Source organism: Bubalus bubalis, chromosome 15 (assembly GCF_019923935.1).
Source record: "Bubalus bubalis isolate 160015118507 breed Murrah chromosome 15, NDDB_SH_1, whole genome shotgun sequence".
Classification (NCBI taxonomy): domain Eukaryota; kingdom Metazoa; phylum Chordata; class Mammalia; order Artiodactyla; family Bovidae; genus Bubalus; species Bubalus bubalis.
This window is the reverse complement of record NC_059171.1, coordinates 33,348,125-33,369,243: the sequence shown is the minus strand read 5'-3', so window position 1 is coordinate 33,369,243 and position 21,119 is coordinate 33,348,125. Positions and strand designations below refer to the sequence as shown.

The window sequence follows — 21,119 nt, the reverse complement described above, 5'->3', positions numbered from 1 at the left end:
TTTCTAGCAAGATACTCCAGTTTTCACCTCCATGTTTTGGATGGCCTAAGATAAACCTCATATGAGCTCCTCATTATAACAGTTCACTATACGGCAAGGCTATAAATTGCTACATGTGAAATCTGTAGAAAATGCAATTTAAATCATATGGATAGGAGAAGTAACAGATTGGCAAATGAATGAGAGCAAATGAGTTAATTGAAAGTTAAATCTGGAGGTATTAGCCAGAATACTTTACAGGAGGGGAAAGGGATGGACAATATCAATGGTGGTTATTAAGATATGAAAATACAAGATGTTCTAACATGAATCTAATTAGAGTCCCAGAAGAAAATTATATCAAATGGAAGATAGGCAATCAGTATTTGTGGAGATAATGGCAGAAGAGCTTTTAACACTGATGAAAAACATAAATACAGATATAAAGTAGGATACCATATACTAAATAGATATGTAGATCTTTCTTGACTTTTGATGGGTTTTGTTGTTGTTGAGTCACTAAATTGTGTCTGACACTTTGGAACCCCATGGACTCTAGCCCGCCAGGCTCCTCTGCCCATGGGATTTCCTATGGAAGAATACTGGAGTGGGTTGCCATTTCCTTCTCCTGGGGATCTTCCCAACCCAGGGTTTGAACCTGTGTTGCCTACATTGGCAGGTGGATTCTTTACCACTGAACCACCTGGGAAGCCTGTTTTATAATGAAATTATGAATATTTTATGTAATTCATTGACTATTGTATTGAAAGTGAAAAACAGAATGGTTGGGTACGGAATGGTTGTAACTTTATTGGTGGTTTCTTCTCATGGTCACATGGATGACTGGGAGCTGGGGCGCCCTGCTGAGCCCAGCACCACTGTATCACATATCCTGTGTATCATCACCCCAGGAAAAGGTCCAAATTAAAAATGCAAAGTACAGTTTGTACTGAATGCTTATGGCTCTTGCACCATCCTAAAAAGCTGAAAGATTGTAAGTCAGGTCATCGTAAGTGGAGGACTGTCTGTATGCAAATAAATTCAGTCATAGACTATTGTAGTAAAAATTATAATGCCAAGGCAGAGAGATTCCTTAGAGCAGTTAAAGAGAAACAACAGCTCAACTATTCAGAAAACAGTTTTTGGTTAATAGCAGATTTTTATCAGCAATAGTGGAAGCCAGAAGAGAGATGAATATTGTTCACAGTTTTGAAGGGGGAAAAAAAGTCTACCTAGTGTTGTCTACTTGTCAAAACTATCTTCCAAAACGAAAAGAAAAGACATTTTCACATAAACAAAGACCAGGGAACTGTGAATACTTATATTTAACAACCATAGCATGACTAATTTATGCAGTTATAAAGGGATGGACTGAGATATTGGACAATACTATTAAGTTAATTTGCAGGGAGATTGATCAGAAGTAGGGTGTTCTAAGGTGCTTGAATTGTCTGGAGTTAGTCAGAATTTTGTTATGCATATTTTAATAGTTTTAGGGATAACTAGTGAAAGAGTGGGCTTTCTTGGTGGCTCAGAGGTCAAGAATCTGCTTCCCAATGCAGGCTGTGTGGGTTTGATCCTTGGGCAGGGAAGATCCTTTGGAGAAGGAAATGGCAACCTGCTCTAGTATTCTTGTCTGGAGAATTCCATGGACAGAGGAGCCTGGTGGGCTATAGTTCATGGTGTCATAAAATAGTTGGACAAGACTTAACAACTAAATAACATAACAAAGGAAAGAGTAGGAGATGAGTACATGACTTCCAAAGCTCTAGAGGAGGAAAATGGACAACAAAATAGAGAACACCCATCAAATTCAATCTTTTTTTAGTGGCAAAAGAGGATACGTGGGGAAAAGTGGACAAATAGAATTTTTTTAAAAAGATGGTAAAAAAAAGGTCCATATATCAAAAATCTTGAACCTGTGGGATTAAACTTTCCACTTAAAAATATTATCAGACATATTAAAAAAGAGTATTTAACTAAAGCTCTGTATAGGTTACACACTTAAAGCATAAGGCTGAGAGTCTGAAAGAACAAAATATACCAAGTTATAGGAGCAAATATAAACCAAATAAAACTTGAGGTAGCTTTATTAATCTCATACAGTTTAGACTCTTAAAATGAAAAGCGTATGTGGGACAAGTCATTACCAATGAGAAGAGGTTCAGTTCATCAGCAAGATATATTAATTACTGATATATAAAACATGAATAGAAAAATGTATATGTAAAGCAAAAATTAATCAAGAACTACAGACAAAATGTGATAAACCACAATCACAGTAGCACATTTTAGGAAACCTCCCTTATTAAAGGTGAACAGAAAAAAATTTTTTCAAAATGTAAAATATTTGAGCAACAAGTTAAGAAACTTTGTTTATGTATTTATTTATTTGAGCCACACTCTGAGGCTTCTGGGATCTCAGTTCCCTGGCCAGGGTTGAACCTGGGCCATGGTAGTGAAAGGCCAGAATCCTAACCACTAGGTTACCAAGGAACTCCCTTTTTTTTTTTTTTTTTAACTTGATTTACTTAAAATATGTAATTTCTGCACCCAGCGATTAGAGAATGCCTGTGCTTTTCAAGAAGATATAAAATGCTTATAAAACTTGTCACATACTAAGCCAAAAAGAAATCAGATTTCAAAAAAATAATATAGAACATACCCTTCTATTCGGTGTAATTAAATTAGACCTTCATAGCAGGAAGATAAGGATAGATGACATCACACAAGGCAGGTATTAACCAAAGTAAAAAAATGAGGTCATTTTATTTATTCCAGAAAACACAGATGTTAAGACAAAAAATATATAACAGGTAAAAAAAAATGGATAAAGTAGAGAATATTTGCCAGTACTTATGAAGCACAGGCTGGAATCAAGGTTGCCGGGAGAAATATCAATAACCTCAGATATGCAGGTGACACCACCCTTATGATAGAAAGCAAACTGAAGAGCCTCTTGATGAAAATGAAAGAGGAGAGTGAAAAAGCTGGCTTGAAACTCAACAATCATGAAACTAAGATCATGGCATCTGGTCCCATCACTTCATGGCAATCAAGTGGGGAAACAATGGGGAAGATGGGGAAGAATGAATATGGGGAAACAATGGAAACAGTGAGAGACTTAATTTTCTTAGGCTCAACATCACTGGATTGGTGGCTGCAGCCATGAAATTAAAAGACGCCTGCTCCTTGGAAGAAAAGCTATGACCAACATAGACAGCATATTAAAAAGCAGAGACATTACTTTGCCAACAAAGGTCTGTCTAGTCAAAGCTATGATTTTTCCAGTAGTCATGTATGAATGTGAGAATTGGACTATAAAGAAAGCTGAGTGCCGAAGAACTGATGCTTTTCAACTGTGGTGTAGGAGAAGACTCTTGAGAGTCCCTAGGACTGCAAGGAGATCCAACCAGTCCATTTTAAAGGAAATCAGTCCTGAATATTCATTGGAAGGACTGATGCTGAAGCTCCAATACTTTGGCCACCTGATGTGAAGAACTGACTTATTGGAAAAGACCCTGATGCTGGGAAAGATTGAAGACAGGAGGAGAAAGGGGACGGTAGAGGATGAGGTGATTCGATGGCATCACTGACTCAATGGACATGAGTTCGAGCAAACTCTGAGAGTTGGTGATGGACAGGGAAGCCCGGTGTGCTGCAGTCCATGGGGTTGCAACGAGTCAGACATGACTGAGCGACTGAACTGATGACTTTATAAAGTGAATTTATCAGATTCTGGAAATATCAGATGCTCATATTCTCAAAGATCATATCATTTCAACCCTCAGAAGGACACTTCTTGTTTGGGACCATTAGTAAACAAGTGAAAAAATGTTCAGAGTAGTAGTTTTTTAAAGAGCAGTACAACCAAAACAAAAATAAAAAACCAAAACAAATAAGAAAAGACCGCATAATTCATAAGAGATTAGTTACATGAATTGCAGATTTTTCATACATGGAATATTATGCAACAGTGAATTTGAATAAATGACAACTGAGTACAACATGGGTGTCTTTATAATTTTGACTGAATAAAAACAAATCAAAGGCAGCTATTTGTAGCTTCACACCATTACAGAGTTCAAAAACCAGCAAAACAAAACTATATACATATATTCACATGTTTACACTGTATATGTGCATCACATTTATATACATACATTGAACTGTACCATAAATATTATTTTTCCTCCATAAATAATATTTTTCCTCTTTTTGTATATATATGTGTACATAGACTCTGTGTCAGTCTGAATCTCTCTATATGTGAAGAATATATATATGTATATCAATCATATTTTACGATTCTATAATTATGTTCCAGTTTTCACTTTTTGCCAAACCTGTTTATAAACGTGTATATAATGTGTGTGTACACATGTGTGACTAACATTATACAATAAAATTTTAAAATAAAACTGAGGCATCAGTTCTCATCATATACATATACAACAAACAATTGAATGAATATTTAACTTCCCTTATCATTAAGGAACTACTTGAAAATCAATGATATTGTCATTATCTATCCACTTAACTAGAATGTGGAAAAATGTACATATTTTTTGGTAGCATATGTGATGACAAACATCTATCTGTTCAGAGTTAAAGTTTGTTAAACAGTGAATATTTTACACATAAAATATATATATCTCAGGTTGAAGGAAATAGCATCAGATGCCGTAGCTGATTAAATTAATGTAGCTACTCTACAATTTCTCTCTTAAAAGAGCTCTGAGAAGGAGCATGAACTCTGTGCCCTGCTAGTTCTGAAGAATAGATTTTATGATAAGCACATAATTATCAACACATCTGAAAAAGCTAAGTACAGAGTGCATTAGTACAGTTTCCAAAAGGGTGAGTACCATAATAGTAACATCTACATTTGTGTCTTTTATGTGTCATGTTCTTTTGAACAGTACGTAATAAATCAGTTGCCTGCAAGACTTTGAAATATAATTCAAGTTGAAAATTCCCATTGTGGCACAAAAAGTTACCCAGGATGATATAGTTCATTAAGAAAATAACCCACACTTGTATTACCTTTATTTGGACACATAATTTATTAGAAATTTCAAATTTGATAGTCCTGCAGACTTTATATAAGAACAATTATTCATATTATGTAAATTATATATATTATATAATTGATTTCCCACATCTTGTTTACTGTCTATTTCATGGAAAGATTTATCTTTATATTTCTAACATTTGATAGGGACATCTTATTTTTGAAAGTGAATCATAAATTGAGATTTTTTTCAGATATGACATTAGTTGTGTTTTCTCCTACCATGTGAAGGTGAAATCACTCCACACTCTTCTAAAAAAAAGGTCCAATTAACTCCAAATGAGTAAATACTCATCAGATCATTTCATTTAAGAAATACAGGATGAGCAGGTTGAATGGAATCTTACTCAGTCAGAATTTCAGTTTTCATTAAATTATATATTATGTACTGCCCTTTGCACTTGACTAAGGCTGAATATTCAATTTTCAACATTTAAAAGTTGATTGAACTGGTTATCCACCTATACATCTGTAATTCCTTTTCTTTTTGTCCCTCAAATACTTTATTCACATGCTTTTCATTCCGACATTCAGCAGTGCTGGTTATCTTAAGTGCCACACCTGTAGACTTATGACACAAAATATGACTAATTTTATTAGTTGTCACATCTACTGAACGATATTTCAATTAAATCACTTCATTTACTCTGTTTTTGTGACAACTTATTTGTCAGTATTTGTTTACTTAATTACCAAAAAATACCTTGAAGTCTTAATGGATTAGTATTTATACTTTATTCATTTACTTTGATGTTCATTTAGTCATTGAGGCAGAAAAACTGTGCTTAAAACTACTGAAAGTGAAATACAGGTTACTGGGTAAAGGAGAACCTTTTAAGTGATGGCAAAAATAAAGGAGAAAGGAGAAAAACAAAGTGCTGCTTAAAGCTGACTCCACAAATACTGTGAGCTGTTCATTATGAAAATTGAAACATACAGATATTATCAGAGTAGAGCAAAAGAGTAGCCTCTTAGCTGATTTTTCTAGAATTTAGAAAACCTCAGTTCTTTATGAATTATGAAAATAATTTTTAATCTCTACTAATGAATGAAACACTTCTACTAGAATAAAAGGCACTGAAATATGAATGGATCTGAAATAAATGCTTTTTATAACACATGAAAACTCTGTCAAGTAGGATAAGTAAAAACCTTTTTTTCTCAAAGAAATTTAAGTCACTTGAATCAAGTATGATTTGATTTTTTTATGCAGCTTGATCCAGTTTTCTCTGGAGGCAAAAGATGATTATCTCTTTTATCAAAGTTGATTGTCTTCATTGTCTTTACATTGGACAAATTGAGATTTTATGAAAGTATATCAGAAACATTGCATGGGACATACTTACTCTAAAATATTTGCATATTTTCTGAAGTTCACATTTAACTGGGCATCCTGTGTTTTATCTGACAGCCATGGCAGGGCTATCTACAGAATGATATCTTTTTTCTTCAGGTAGCATGAAGAGAATGTTTGCTATCCAGATGGCAGCAGAGTATAGAATTTAAATGAATGCAAATATATTTGCAGTGTCTTTTAAATTAGTTTTGCTTAATGTAGCTAGAGATAGACGTTCTAGAAGTTTTAAAATAATAAAGACTTTATTCAGTGGGCCACTCAAAATATGCCATCTGCAAAATGTCTCTGTACTTCTTAATATTTCTCTGCTGTGTTATGACTCTATGTATTAAGTCTAGTGTTCCCTGGGCTGTGGTGGTTCATTCCTTTGGTTATTAAATAAGATATTTATTGACGCTCTGGATGTTCTGGGTGGGGTGGAAGGATGAGTGGGCTTTGATCTTGATTTTCAGGCAATTACAATGTAACTGTAAAGTAAGACCCACATGGTTATTTTTTAAATGGGAGCTTTTTAAGTGATGAAATAAATCTTTTTATGCCATCACTTAAATCAAAGGCCATTTTAATAAAAAGCAATGTGAAAAAAATCTTCAGAGGATGACAAAGTTTCATTATAGCTCAGAAGATGGTAGGTTTACTCTTGGGTTGAGTCATTTGGGAAGTTTTTATGGATGAGAAAGTAGTTAAGGTGGATCTTGAGAAATGAAGGGAAAATTCTCTGAATCTTTTAGAGGTTTTTATATTAACGCTGATAAAATGAAGTGCATGTAAGGAGGTTAGAGCGGAGTCCAAACTAATGTAGTTTGTCAATGACTAAACTTTTACTCTTCAGTAATGTTTTTTATACTAGGGATTAAAAAAAATCTTTTTATTTTTGGGAGGACACAGCAGTATGTTGAAGGTCTTTTCAGTTATCGTTGAGAGAGTGACACAAGTCAGTGAATATGCCCAAATCTTTCAGGAACTAGTTCCTGAATAAGTTAGTAATATTGCCTCTACCGTCTACCATGTACATATAAGAGTAACTGTGGACATGAGCTAAAACGCTGTATCATGCCCTCCGTATTCTTTTATGAATTGGCTTGTCTGTACTTCACATTCTTATTTTATGAAGTAGGGATGGAAATAGATACTTTGTGTGATTGTTGCCGGATAATATATATAAATGGCCTAGCACTAAAGAATACTGAAAGATGAGCCCCAAATAGTGAAATAAAGAAGATGAATTACTGTTTGGGGATTATGCTTGACAATGTCATGTTTATAGTTTGAGCTTATAAAGCTGTTAGGGTTGACTCTCAGAGGTGGGAGTATGTGCTTTAAGAGGGAAAATGATGTTGCTCATCATAAAGAATTCATTTGGGAATGTTCTTCTATCAAATACTGAGTATGTATACTGTGAGTTAATTCCAGTCTAACTAAGACTCATCCTGACTTATTTCTGACCATGGTTTCATGACTCCTGCTATGTAAGGTGTAAGGTCTGGGAACCAAAAGCGTCAGCATCATCTGGGATTTTGTAAGAAACAGAGACTATTGGGTTCCACCCCAGGCTCCCGAAATCAAAACCTGAATTATAATGAGAGTCCCAGGTGATTTTTCTGAATGTTTAAGCACTAAAGAATACTGGGCTTAAGAATGATGTTAGCATAGGTGATTGAAAAGTTTATGTAGCAACTTTTGAAAATAATGTTTTTTTTACTATATTTCCTATCATTTATTTGATGAATATTATACAGAGAAAGAATTCCTTCAGTTCTCTGGAGTATTATGCAGCAATTTCCTTTTCTGCTTTACCTAGTGGTGTTCAATGGCCTGAAAGATGGAGTGCTTTAGCAGTTACTGCTTAATTGTCAAGCTTTGCTCTCTTTTCATTAATAGTAGTCACACTCAGAATCTTATGATTCTAAATAACATAGAGAGTAAAGGCATTACCTGTGCTTTATTAGAGTCTGAGGCTGGCTTGAGTCTGTTCATTCAGTTGTTTAGAACCATGATATATCTACTAATGTAGTTTGTGACTAGCTCTGCATGGGTGTCCCCCGAAGACTGCTAAAAATTCAGATTCTCAGGTTATGCCCAGAGATCTTCACTTAGGCATCTCTGAGATGCTGGAGACCTGGATTCAATCCCTGGGTGGGTATGATCCCCTGGAGGAGGAAAGGGCAACCCACTCCAGTATTCTTGCCTGGAAACTGCCATGGAGAGAGAATCCTGGTGGACTGTAGTCAATGGGGTCACAAAGAGTTGGATATGACTGAGCATAGAGCACAGAGGCTCCGGAATCTGTATAGCTAAGAAACTTCTTCAGTTGCAGCACTGCATGCATCCCATTTTGCAAAACATTGCTATAGTTGGTCTTACTTCTGTCCATTAGAAGAACTTTCCCTTCCCCTCATATTTTCATTTTTTACCCCCCCATGTTTTCATTGTCAATATTTCCAGTGATTTCATTAATTTTTATATAAAGTTAAAAATTTAGGCAACTGAAGATAGAAAAATAGAACATCTGTCTGGAAGGTGGCAGTGAAGTCATTCAGTTGTGTCCAACTCTTTGCCACCCCATGAACTGTAGCCTACCAGGCTCCTCCATCCATGGGATTTTCCAGGCAAGAGTACTGGAAGGTAGTAGCCTTGTATTCTTGAGTTAATGTAGACGAAATGGACAAGACACTGTTTCTCCATTTTACTTATCTGTAAAATAGGCTTTATACGTCAGTGGAATGTGAGATCACATATGGGTGAGTGCTTTGAAGTCTTCAAAAGAAAGGTGTGTGCGTTAAGCTTGTTATTGCCACCTTGCTTTAATATCCTTCCTGTTAATATGTGTTTTTCTTTTCAACGTAACACCCGGTTCTCACTGAGCACTTATCTCTGCAGTTTCTGTCTTCTTCCTGCTTTGTTATACAGTTGCATTCGGACAGTCCTCCAGTCCCTGTCTTGGTTGTACCTTGATCATTCAGAATAGGAGCTCCTCTGTGGGCATATCAGAACAGCTCTTGCTGAGACCTGTAAGAAATCAGAGAGTTGTCTGTTGGGGCAGAAAATTGAAACTAGAAAACCTAGAAGTCCCAGACATCTTGTTTCAGTGTGATACTTTGTGATGAATTCATTGCCTAGACGAGACACACCCAGAACTCTTTGTATATTTAGGAGGACATGTCAGTCAAATATTGGATAAAGGTTAGGTGTGTTCATCTTTATTTGGTGAAGGAATAGGTTGGTTCAAGGACGGTTCTAGATTGCAGTATAAAGTAGATATTGATGGCACATAATCTTAGTTACTGAGATATATTACTAGATATAGTATGGTTTTAAACCGCCTTACTGAATATACTCAGAATGCATTCCTACCTCTGAAGATTGTAATAAAGCACAGGTAATGCCATTTTTATCTTTGTTATTCAGAATTTTAAGATTATGGATAATAGTACTCATACTATTATTGAACAAAGAGTAAGACTTGACAATTAAGTAAACTGTTAAACTGCCTCATCTTTGAGGCATTGAATACCACTAGGCGAAGCTGAAAAGGCATAAAATACATTCTACCTGGTAATGTCTTAAAGAATCTTCTAGGAAATAAACATAGTTTTAAGAGTGATGTCTATCATGGTTAAGGTACATGGGAAAATAGAAAAGAATGATACCAAATTACCGTTTGGTACAATACCAAACCAAAGTTTCAGCTCCTTTGAATGGAGTATGGAATTCAGATTCATATATAAGCTACCCTTTATTTAATTTTAAGATTTATATTGATTAACTCATATCAGAGGTATTATTATTTTCATTTTACAGGTGAGGAAATTGAGGCTGGTTCAGTAAATATCCAAAGTTGCATCTAGAGTAAAATACAGAGCTAAGACTGAAATTTAGGCATTCTGGTTCTAGCACCTCTAAAGTGGACTAAATTGCTCCTCTAGTAAGAACTGTGAGTCTGCTGTTTTAAAATAATTTTGTTGTGTTGTACTGGAGAATCTTTTATTTCCTCTCCAGTTTGTTGAATCTTTCTCCTTGTTGCCCTAAAATGAAATGTCTTTATTTCTTGAAATAACATCACTGTAATTCTTGGGAACATTTGTCCTTTGGAATTTTTTGGTCCTTTGGTAGAAGTAGCAGTGGCCGTTTATAGTCTTAATTTATAGGCATGGATTTCATCCCAGAGTTTAAGCAGAGACTCCACCATGTCAGGGAAACCATCAGCATACTTGCCAGAGTGGGTAGTGAGCTCATTAGAACTGTCTTGGGATGTAGGTCGATCAGAGCTTGTGAATGTGCTTCCTGATGGTGGGTTTTGTTTATGTTTAATTTTCTGGATTGGATAGATCATGTGGTATATGTTCAGTAGGGTATTTCTTGGGTATATTTAGACTTTTAACCATTCTGATAATTCATTTTTATCTGTCTGATCAAGCTTTGTAAAGCTAAGCTAACAATTTGGGGATACAGTTTGAGTTTAGAAGTTTATATTCCATTGGATGATAAGCAGATATAGTTAGTGGTAGGAAGTTTCTCTGAATGAGGTTCCCAGATGTTCTAAGTCTGAGATTTTGGGTCTTGCCTATTGTCCTTTGTGATCTTAATTCTGTTTCAAGTTTTCTGGCTTTGATTTTGGTGGCAAGATTCATGTGTATATGTTCTCCTTAACAGCTGGCTTTTTTTCACTTGAGAATAATTTATCTTAATATTATATTTTTATGGTCAATTCATGATCAAATTATTTATCATTTATTGTATATCTTCTTGTTTTACTTTTGCTACTTAATGAAGAAAAATAAGAGAAAAAAAGATTGAAAACAGCCTCCTGAAAAAGTAAAACTTTATCCTTATTTATTCAACCAAATGTAGGCTCTTAATGATAAGAAGATAATCATGTACTGAGTTAATTGCTCTCAACAAATATTGGCGGAAATGTGTCTTAATACGTTTGAGTTTTGCTTCCTTAAAATGAGAATGTTGTTTTGGATTCTCCGCCATCAGACAGGTCTTGGAATGAAGTCATCCAATACAGAAACTATTAAAGTCCCAAAGCTATTAGAGCACACATTTAACTAAGCTACCCCTCTGCTTATAGCCTTACATTTGCTTCCCTTTCTCTGAAGACACCTACCTCCTTGACATGGTCCACAAAACTCTAGATGATCCTCAAGCTTGTTGATTATTAGCTTTCTCTAACTTATTCCTCTCAAACATCAGTGGCCTCTTATAGTATCTCAGACTTGCTAGAATGTACTGCCCTTTCCCCTCCCTCCTTCTCCTCCAAGGATAGCTCTTTTCTATCATTTCTTTGATGTGCTTCCCTCAGAAAGGCCTTCCTGGCATCCTTGAGGAGCCCTTCCACCCCAGTATCACCCCATCCATTTCATTCTTAGCGTTTATCACTCTTTGTCCTCACATATTTATTTATAGTCTAATGTGAAGCTTGTCATTCCTGACTAGACTCTAAACACCAGGTGGACAAAGACTATGTGCTTTGTATTTCCCAGTGTGTACCCTGTGCCTAGCAGAGTAATAGGTGATGGTTATCTACAGATTACATAGAGGACTACCTATTTTGCCTGAGCCTTGAGCAATAGCTCTCAAAACTTATTTTGTTACTCTGTTTCAAGTTGTAACTCCTAACACATTATATCAGTGGAGTAGCAAGTGTTTCACATGATTGTTTAATTAGAGAGCCATACAGGGTTTTTACAATTAAAGAATGTATGCCTCCTATCCTGAGTTGTTTGTGCACCTTTCCAGTATGCCTTTTAGGATACACTGCCTCTGTTCTTCTTTATTAAACAAACATTTGTCTTCATTTAACAGTTACTGTTCTGTCTTTAGCAGCAGGAGATGCTACAAAAGCCAACAATAAGGTCTCCTTGTTTTATGCCTTATAAAAAGAAAACACATACATAAACCCACATTCACACACCCTCCTTAAATGAATATATCTGTACAGCACCTCTCATGCTGCTTGGCACCCAAGAGATACTCACTTGGTCGAATGTTCATAAGTCCTTACAGTTAAAAAAACTTTGTCTTAAAAGTTTTTTGAGCTTCTGATATATCTTACTTACTAGATTATATAGGGTGCATGCTCAGTTGTGTCTGACCTTTGGTATCCTGGAGAGTAGCCCACCAGACTCCTCTGTCCATGGGATTTTCCAGGCAAGAATACTGGAGTGGGTTGCCATTTTCTCCTCCAGAGGATCTTCCTGACCTAGGGATCGAACCTGCATCTCTTGCATTGGCAGTTGGATTCTTTACCACTGAGCCTCCTCGGAAGCCCTAGTTTACATAGCATAGTCAACTACATTTGGTTGATTCAGTGGATTTGAATTTATGATAGAAAAGAACATTGTAATCAGTTTGGTATAATGTATTTTAATTTATATAAAGGCTGTATAGAATACTTCACCACTAGAAATGTATGTATATTTAGAGTGAAAAATATCTCAGTTTAAATAAGCTGAAACAGAAAAGTCCATTGATGAAATTAGGTGTGAATTAAATAATATAGAACTGATGATTATGCAGTCACGGTAAAATGAACAGAGCAGGTCCTTCAATAATAAAGCACATCAACCAGTTTTAATTGTGGCTCGGCTGGTGTGTGTACACAGAAGTGTGTCTGTGTGTTCATATCCCTGCTATTGCTAATATAACAAATGGGAATAGTGCATGCCTTACCTCGAAATAAGAGGCCAGTTTAGTATATGCCAGTTTCTGGTGTGCTGAGAAGACTGTATTTCGTTCTGCCTATTACATTACAGGGGATAAAATTCAGGTGCTTGAAGACGATTTTTTTAAGCTCTCTGTGTGCCAGATTCCGAGTGACGGTTTTCTTCTCCTGCAGGAGAGCACACAGCTGCTACAAATGCCGTCAGTGCAGTTTCACAGCTGCCGAGACTCAGTCACTACTGGAGCACTTCAACACTGTTCACTGCCAGGAGCAAGACAGCACTACAGCCAACGGCGAAGAGGACGGCCATGCCGTCTCCAGCATCAAGGAGGAGCCCAAGATTGACCTCAAGGTCTACAGTCTGCTCAATCCAGACTCTAAAATGGGAGAGCCAGTTGCTGAGAGTGTGGTGAAGAGGGAGAAGCTCGAAGACAAGGATGGGCTCAAAGAAAAGGCTTGGGCTGAGAGTTCAAGCGATGACCTTCGCAGCGTGACTTGGAGAGGGGCGGACATCCTACGGGGCAGTCCCTCTTATACCCAAGCCAGCCTGGGGCTCCTAACCCCTGTGTCCGGCCCCCAGGAGCAGACGAAGACTCTGAGGGATAGCCCCAACGTCGAGGCTGCCCACCTGGCGCGCCCTATTTACGGCTTGGCTGTGGACACCAAGGGCTTCCTGCAGGGGGCGCCCGCGGGCGGAGAAAAGGCCGGCGCCCTCCCCCAGCAGTATCCCGCGTCTGGAGAGAGCAAGTCCAAGGATGAATCCCAGTCCCTGTTACGGGTAGGAAGGTTTCATTTTTTTAAATAATCCTTTTTATCTTAAAGGGAAAGCTGGGGGAGCCCACATTCTCCAGAGTTAGTATCATGCCTTTAACCAAGTGCAACTAACTGGTGCGTGTCAATCTGGGGGTTTATAGGTAATCCGGCCGAAGTGGGAGGAAGCAGCTGCCGCGCGTTTGTGTGTACGCGACACACACTTGATCGTGTGGGGTAGAAGTAACTTGTTTGTCCCTGCGTTCAGCTCTGATTGAATGTTTGTTAGTCATTCCTGGTGGTTATGCAACACGGCGAGGGTGCTTTTGGAAAAGGGAGGCTCAGAATCCCAGAAGGATACACATCTGTTACCTTAAAATGACAAAATGGCTTTGAAGTTTTGAAGTGGTGTGACACAGTTGATGGTTAATAAGGAATGTAGCAGAGATGTAAATCACTAAGAATGCAAAGCCCTTGGTGAGATACGAATACAGAAATGTGGTGTTTTTTAAAACTCACAGTACAGTTACATACACATGCTAATTGTGTTATTGCCAAAAGGAAGGGAAAAAATGAGATAGACCCAAGTGTGAATGCTGTGAAGAGTACCCAAAGAAGAGAACCATGAATTATATATTATTTGGCTCTTGTAGGGAGAAAGACATAGTCCCACCTGGAAAAAAAAAAACAAAAGCTCTCTAAGATCCTTGAGCACTCTCTTCATGCTGTGTAAACTGTGACTTGTCAAGGAATATTTTAGATTTTGAAAATTCGTGAGCTCCCACTTGAGTGATGCTTGCTTTTTGCCTGAGGCACCACCACTTCAGCATCTCACCTTGACTCTGAAAAAGTTTTGAGCTTTCAGGCTGATTTCAAAGCTTTGTTCCTGTGTGGAAGGTAGGATCAGAAACACCAGATAACCTTTACAAAAGAGCTGGTGAGTTAATACCGTTCAGCCAGCCCAGTGCTTTGACCTGGAAGTTAGAGACCACTGAGTTCTCTTTGGATGTATTCTGAGGAGAAAAATTACTTTTTCCAAGGATGGCTTGGATGCTCTGCTCTCATTTCCTACAGTCTCTAAAGCCTGTCTGTGAGTTTTCTCTAGTAGCATTGAGAAATGCCCCTTAGAGGAGCACAGGTAATTGTAAAAGCTGTTACCTTTCCTGTCTGCAGTCATGCCCTGAAGCTAAGGAAGGGCTTGAATGCAGAAGAGGAGATGCTTACTTGCGCACTGAGGGACGATCCTTCCTGCCTACCGGGAAGGAGCAAGTTGAACTAAGTAACTCTGGAAAGAAGAGAAATGGTTCCTGTGCTTTTCAAGTGGGTGCTCAATTTAGGGAGCTTCTTTCTTATAATACGCATTTTATCATTGTACACGCTCATCATTTTCTTAGGGAGTCAGAACGCTTCTGATCTCAAGTGGCTAAAAGGCAGGAAGGACATGCCCTAGGATTTTTAAATTTTAGGTTGCATCTTGACAGTGTGGTGGAATTGATGGCCTTACATATATATGTATCACTAGAGCTTCCATGCTTCCCCCCTCCCCCGCCCCCCACTTAACAATGTTTTTTCATCTATGACATCTTCATTTGGTATCAAATTATATGACTCTTTTAGACTGTTTCTGGAATGTTACCTTTTCTGCCTCTATTTGTACATACTTAAGAATCTGGAGTGATCAGTAATTTATGAAGTAAATTATGAAGTAATTTATGAAGCAGTGCAGCCTAAAATCTGAGCAGGATAGTTCTATTCTTTAAGCAGCCTGAGGATGATAATACTTTTCAAAAAAAAAATTGTTTTTCTCAATTCCTCCACTTCCTTAATTCCCTGATTTCAACTTTCTGTTGCATCATTTCAACTGTCTTTTCAGTTCCTCTACATTAGATGCTGAAGTAGAAGATCTTCAGCGAGAGGCTACTTAACTATGTTTTATAATGACTATCAGATTCCTCACTGTAGGGTTTGTGATACTTAAAGGCCATCATCTACTAAATTTTGAGAGCTGACTCCCAGAAATATATATCAGTCAGTTCAGTTCAGTCGCTCAGTCGTGTCCGACTCTTTGCGACCTCATGAATCGCAGCATGCCAGGCCTCCCTGTCCATCACCAACTCCCAGAGATCACTCAGACTCACGTCCATCGAGTCAGTGATGCCATCCAGCCATCTCATCCTCTGTCGTCCCCTTCTCCTCCTGCCCCCAATCCCTCCCAACATCAGGGTCTTTTCCAATGAGTCAACTCTTTGCATGAGGTGGCCAAAGTACTTGAATTTAAATAGTAGAATGGAACTTGAAATTAACTTGCTGTTTGGCGTGTTTGTTTCAAAATAATAGTAAGAGATTTAAGAAATGGAAAATAGGTTTCAAAATGATTTTTTAAATTAAGTAGTCTATCTGATATAACATTAATAGAACAAGTATATTTATAAATACATTTATTCATGTAGTTTCTAATACTAAAATAAAAACTTGACCATCATCTTTGACTATTGTGCAGAGTGGTATCGAGAATTAAGTATGGAAAATATTAATTTAAAATAGTTTAACACTATGCTGGTAAATAATGGAAACATTTTTTAACACATTATTAATTGGGGGATTTTTGCAGAAACTAACGCCTGTGGTATTAATACGTCTCCCGTCTATAATGTGTTAAGAGTAAGCTGACTGGAGATAGGGTTATGTTACAAAGCATGTAATTATAATGTTGCTTGCAGTGTACTGGTTTTTCTGATACTTGTTTTTAACTGGTTTTAGTTATGAAATTTTGCTGCACTCCAAGTGAGGAAGGAAATATAAGAATCACAGAGAAGAGCTCAAGTTTCAAAATATTCATTAGTTTTCTTCACTTCTTTTTTCTCTTTCCTTTTTTCATAGATCAGTGTTTGGCTTTTAATTTTATACTCAGTGGCAGCTCATATAGGTATATTTTCATTCGGTGTATGTCTTTAGATTTCCCTTGTTACTAGTATGAAATTGATCTTGTTATAAAAATGTCTAAATGGTGTATGTGACCTGTGTTTATCATTGTGCTTTGAATATGGCAGGGAACACATTAACATAAGCTTCATCTTGTAAATTGTTTTATGAAAATTGGGTTTTTCTGTGGATTAACAATATTTCTATAAATCATTTTTTCCCTTTTATGACTAGAAATACTAAACCCTGTAGATGCTTTGCTAGAAATAGTCCAAGTGTACAGGTAAACTTTAACTGTTCCTCTTTTAAAACTTCTAGATCTTATAAAACATGAATAAGCTCCTAAAAATGTTTTGAATATGCATCATTGAAGTTTAGCTCCGTGAATAGGTTAACATATTTAATACTGCCTTGCTGAAAGCAAAATTAATTGGTTTTGTATTCAAATAGATGTTCCCTTCTCATTTTAAACTAAACAGTCTAGTATAGTCATAACTCAGTGTAGTCAGGTGCTATTTTCTGACCAGTATCTTGTAGAAATTTTATTTTCACAAGGGTGTTGTTTATTTGGTAGCTTTCTTATGCAGATGTAACTGTATTCATTTTATTATTTCCTGGTTGAAAAATTCTAGGTTTCATTCTTGTAATTAACGTTTTAGATTGGACTGTATAACACAGAAAGCTTTGTCTTTTAGCTGATAACCACATTAAAAGGAACCAAACACCTGTCATGGAATTTCACAAAGATTTTGCCAAAGTAAAATACGTTAAAAAAAAATTATTTTTAAATCAAACATTTGGTTGGCAGATCTTTACTTTATGTAGTAAAGTTCTCCATGTCATGACAAAAGAGAATGTCACAGTCAGATAACTGATAATCTCTAATTCTTCCATCAGTGCAAATGTCCTAGTTATCAGTCCACATTGCTCTTGCACCTAGGCAAAATATAAATCTCTTTGTGATTGATTTTAGTTTGCAGTGTGCATTTATTTAGGGAAGTTTGTCCATTTTAGCTTGTACATTTTGCACTGCTTGGTTTTGACAGAGATGTCTGGCCAGGGCTGTGGAGTTGAGTTTCAAGTTCTGGGTGTTGAGATCCAAGTTGAACCATTGGCTCAAAGAAAGGGCCTCCCAGGATCCTGTTCATCTGTATCCCAGAGAGGATCATGATGCCAGCCATCCTCCCAAGAGTGCCGAGCAACTTAGTTAATTAATGTTTGTCAGGCCATTTGAGATTGTCAGATGCAGGGTTCTAGATAAGTGCAAAGGAGTATGATGATTTGTTCATTTTGTAAATGTGATACCAAGACAGTACAAAGCAGGTGTTATTTCCCTCTTTCTTCAGCGGCGTTAAATTTATAGTTTAAAGATTGTTGATACCGGACAGTCCATTGAGATGCAAAAATGTTCTTTTGGGGACAGTCCATTGGCAGCCAAACAGACGTTTAAACAAGCAACATTGTTGAATGCCTCTACAACCATTGACAGAAGATCGCAGGAACTTCTTTTAAACTAAAGATGATCTTTAGTGAGAAGTCTGATATTTATTGTTTTGCTTCATGTTTAATGAAAATAGAAGCAGCTATCATTTAAGTACTGTTGTCTTAACATAGTGTTTAGGTATATAAGTATTTTCCTGACTCCATTTGAATTTTTTACTTGCATATGTCAAATACCATAGAGAAGGTCTAAACCAGGACAAATGGGGAGTATGTACTTCCCTGATCATCAGCTATGAAATAGTAGTTTATAAGCCATGTTGGTGAAGTTTCTTTTGAGGTAACTGTTGATATTTGTTTTGCCTAAGAATAAAATATTAAAAACCATTGACTCTATCCAGAGATGAACAATCCTTGTACATTGTAAGATTATGATTTAAAACAGTATGATTTAAATTCAAGAATATAATAGGTTTAGTTTAAAATAGCAATCATTCATCCACTTAGTTTTGTTTAATAGTGAACATAATCATTTTGTTTTTATTAAAGAAAATCTAGGTAGCTTTTTTCCCCTTTATTGGCTATTTATCTTTTACATTTAATATACCATATTTGACAGTAGATCACTACTAAAATCAACTTGATACGTATATGTTTGACCAATGGGATTTTCTGTTATTCTACTTTCTTTCTTTTAAGTCAGCTCCCCTGGCTCAAGTATTTTTTAAAAGTGCATTTTTTTTCTCTTTTTTGTAACCTAGGCTTTTTGTGAAGTCTGGCATAGTTCTGCTGGCCCAGGTTTCTAAGGCAGGGGAAGCAGATGTATCTTTTAGTGAATTGGGCTGTAAGTTTGTAGTCGCTGTGAAATGGTATCCTTCAGCACAGTTATCTGTTAATTATTTCCTGTATAACTATCTTTTGCTTGGCTTCCTTTTTTTTTTCACAGACGGCATGAGTCAGAAGATAACAGGGCCCAAAAAGGACCCTATTGTTGAATATTCTTAGATGTTGGAAGTGAACAGTATTCAGAAAGTGGCCCAAGTTTCAAGAGCACAGATGCAGAATGATTCAAAAGTGTGTCAGCCATGAGCTACACACAGCCTTGGAGTGAATCTTAATGTTCTTCTGGCAAAGTCCAGTCTGATGGATGGATGGATTTCATGGAAGTGTTGATTACCTAAAATCCAGGAAAATTTTTTACCTTGGATTTCTGTGTGTTTTCTTATTTACTTCTACCAAAAAAGGAGAAAATATTGTTTTCATTGTTATATTCTTTTATTCTCCGTTTCCTTTGATTCTGTTAGTGAACTTTCATTAAGTGTTTGTAGACAAGCATGTTGATTACTGGGATGGTCTACGAATAAACTCAAGGAAACTTGGCAAGCAGGACCTGGTGTGGTTGTGTTACTAGTTCAAGGAGATTCAGATAGTTTCAGTGAACTTCCAGGAAGCTATCTCCTTTATTTTGGTGAAGCAACATTTACATTTATGTTGTGTTGTCTTAGTCCCTCAGTGGTGTCTGACCCTTTGTGACCCCATGGACTGTAGCCTGCCAGGCTCTCATTCATAGATGTTTGTGAAAGTGAAAGTACCTCAGTCGTGTCCGACTTTTTGCGACCCCATGGACTATAGAGTCCATGAAATTCTCCAGGCCAGAATACTGGAATGGGTTGCCATTTCCTTCTCCAGGGGATCATCCCAATCCAGGGATCAAACCCAGGTCTCCTGCATTGCAGGCGGATTCTTTACCGGCTGAGCTACAAGGGAAGCCCTTATAGATGTTTATGTTTAACTATAATTTACAAGTAGAAGAGAATCTGGATGATGACCTTATTTGGAAAAAGTCCATAATATTCATCTTGTTATATATTTTTATTCTGTTATCAGTGATTAGAAATAAGGCAAAGGAATCTTACTTTCATCTTATTTTTGTAAAGACAGGACATTTGTAAGTTGGGAGGTATCATCTCCCATGTTAGGATGATCAGATAGCTCTCACACATAATTTTACATGTTTAATTTTACATGTTTAATTTTAAAATGTTTCTCACCTTCCAAGATTTAATTTGGACATATTAATTATGAAAAGGGTAAGTTGTTTCATACCTGGAAATTTACCTGTCTGTAGGATCACAATTAACCAGCAAAACTAAGGATATACACCTATATTTCTAAAAGGGAAAATACAGTTTATAATGTTTAAATAAGAAAATACATGACTGATAGCAAGTGTTGTCCCATGTTCAAGTTAACTATCATGTAAACAGGTCATTGTTAAGAGACACAATAAATAAATATTGCTTGGAAAATAATATCCTAGAAATATCTAATTAAGAATTAACTGTTAAACTGAAGTGACTGATGATGAATGCAGATAATTAAGGAAAAAGCAAATGATACTCATTAAGAGCTATTTCTTATGTGTATGAAAAACGACAAATATCCAATAGCCAGACAATATGATATGCTTCCCTTATATTACATGTGCAGTACAGTTTATTTTTTAGAGAATTTATTTCTAAGTACTATTTATGTTCTTAAGCAGAGTTGTATCATGTGTCTTAGTGAAAGCAGTTAGCTCAGATAGACTTTCCTTTTGTAGGGGAAAAAAATCTCTTTATTTTGCTTGTTTTCATTTTGCCTTCATGGATGATGTTTTCACTACCCTTTACAGTTTCTCGACCTAATTTTTACATTCCTGGAGGTGTCTTGGATGTGATGAATAATAGTGTGGGCTTTGAGGGAATGTAAGAGAGAAGAACTTAATTTTTCCTCTTTAAAATATGAAATTTAATTATCTTTATTCTTCATTGTTGCCAAAATATTTACCTTGATTCCATTAGAAAGTATTTTACTTTTGTAGGATTTTCAGAATGTCAGATAGAATAGTCTTTCTTTACTACTTCTTAAGAAAGTATTAAAAAGAC

General features: G+C 36.4%; 1 protein-coding gene across 9 annotated transcripts in view; it reads left to right on the top strand.

Annotated features, from left to right (window-relative positions):
• The window catches only part of TRPS1 (transcriptional repressor GATA binding 1), a 280,424-nt gene that overhangs the window by 76,372 nt on the left and 182,933 nt on the right, over positions 1 to 21,119 (top strand). For all 9 annotated transcript variants that reach the window (XM_006073983.4, XM_006073982.4, XM_006073981.4 and 6 more), the window contains one exon: positions 13,255 to 13,858. In XM_006073983.4, coding sequence (XP_006074045.2) covers positions 13,255 to 13,858 — 604 coding nt within the window. The remainder of the gene's footprint in view (positions 1 to 13,254; positions 13,859 to 21,119) is intronic.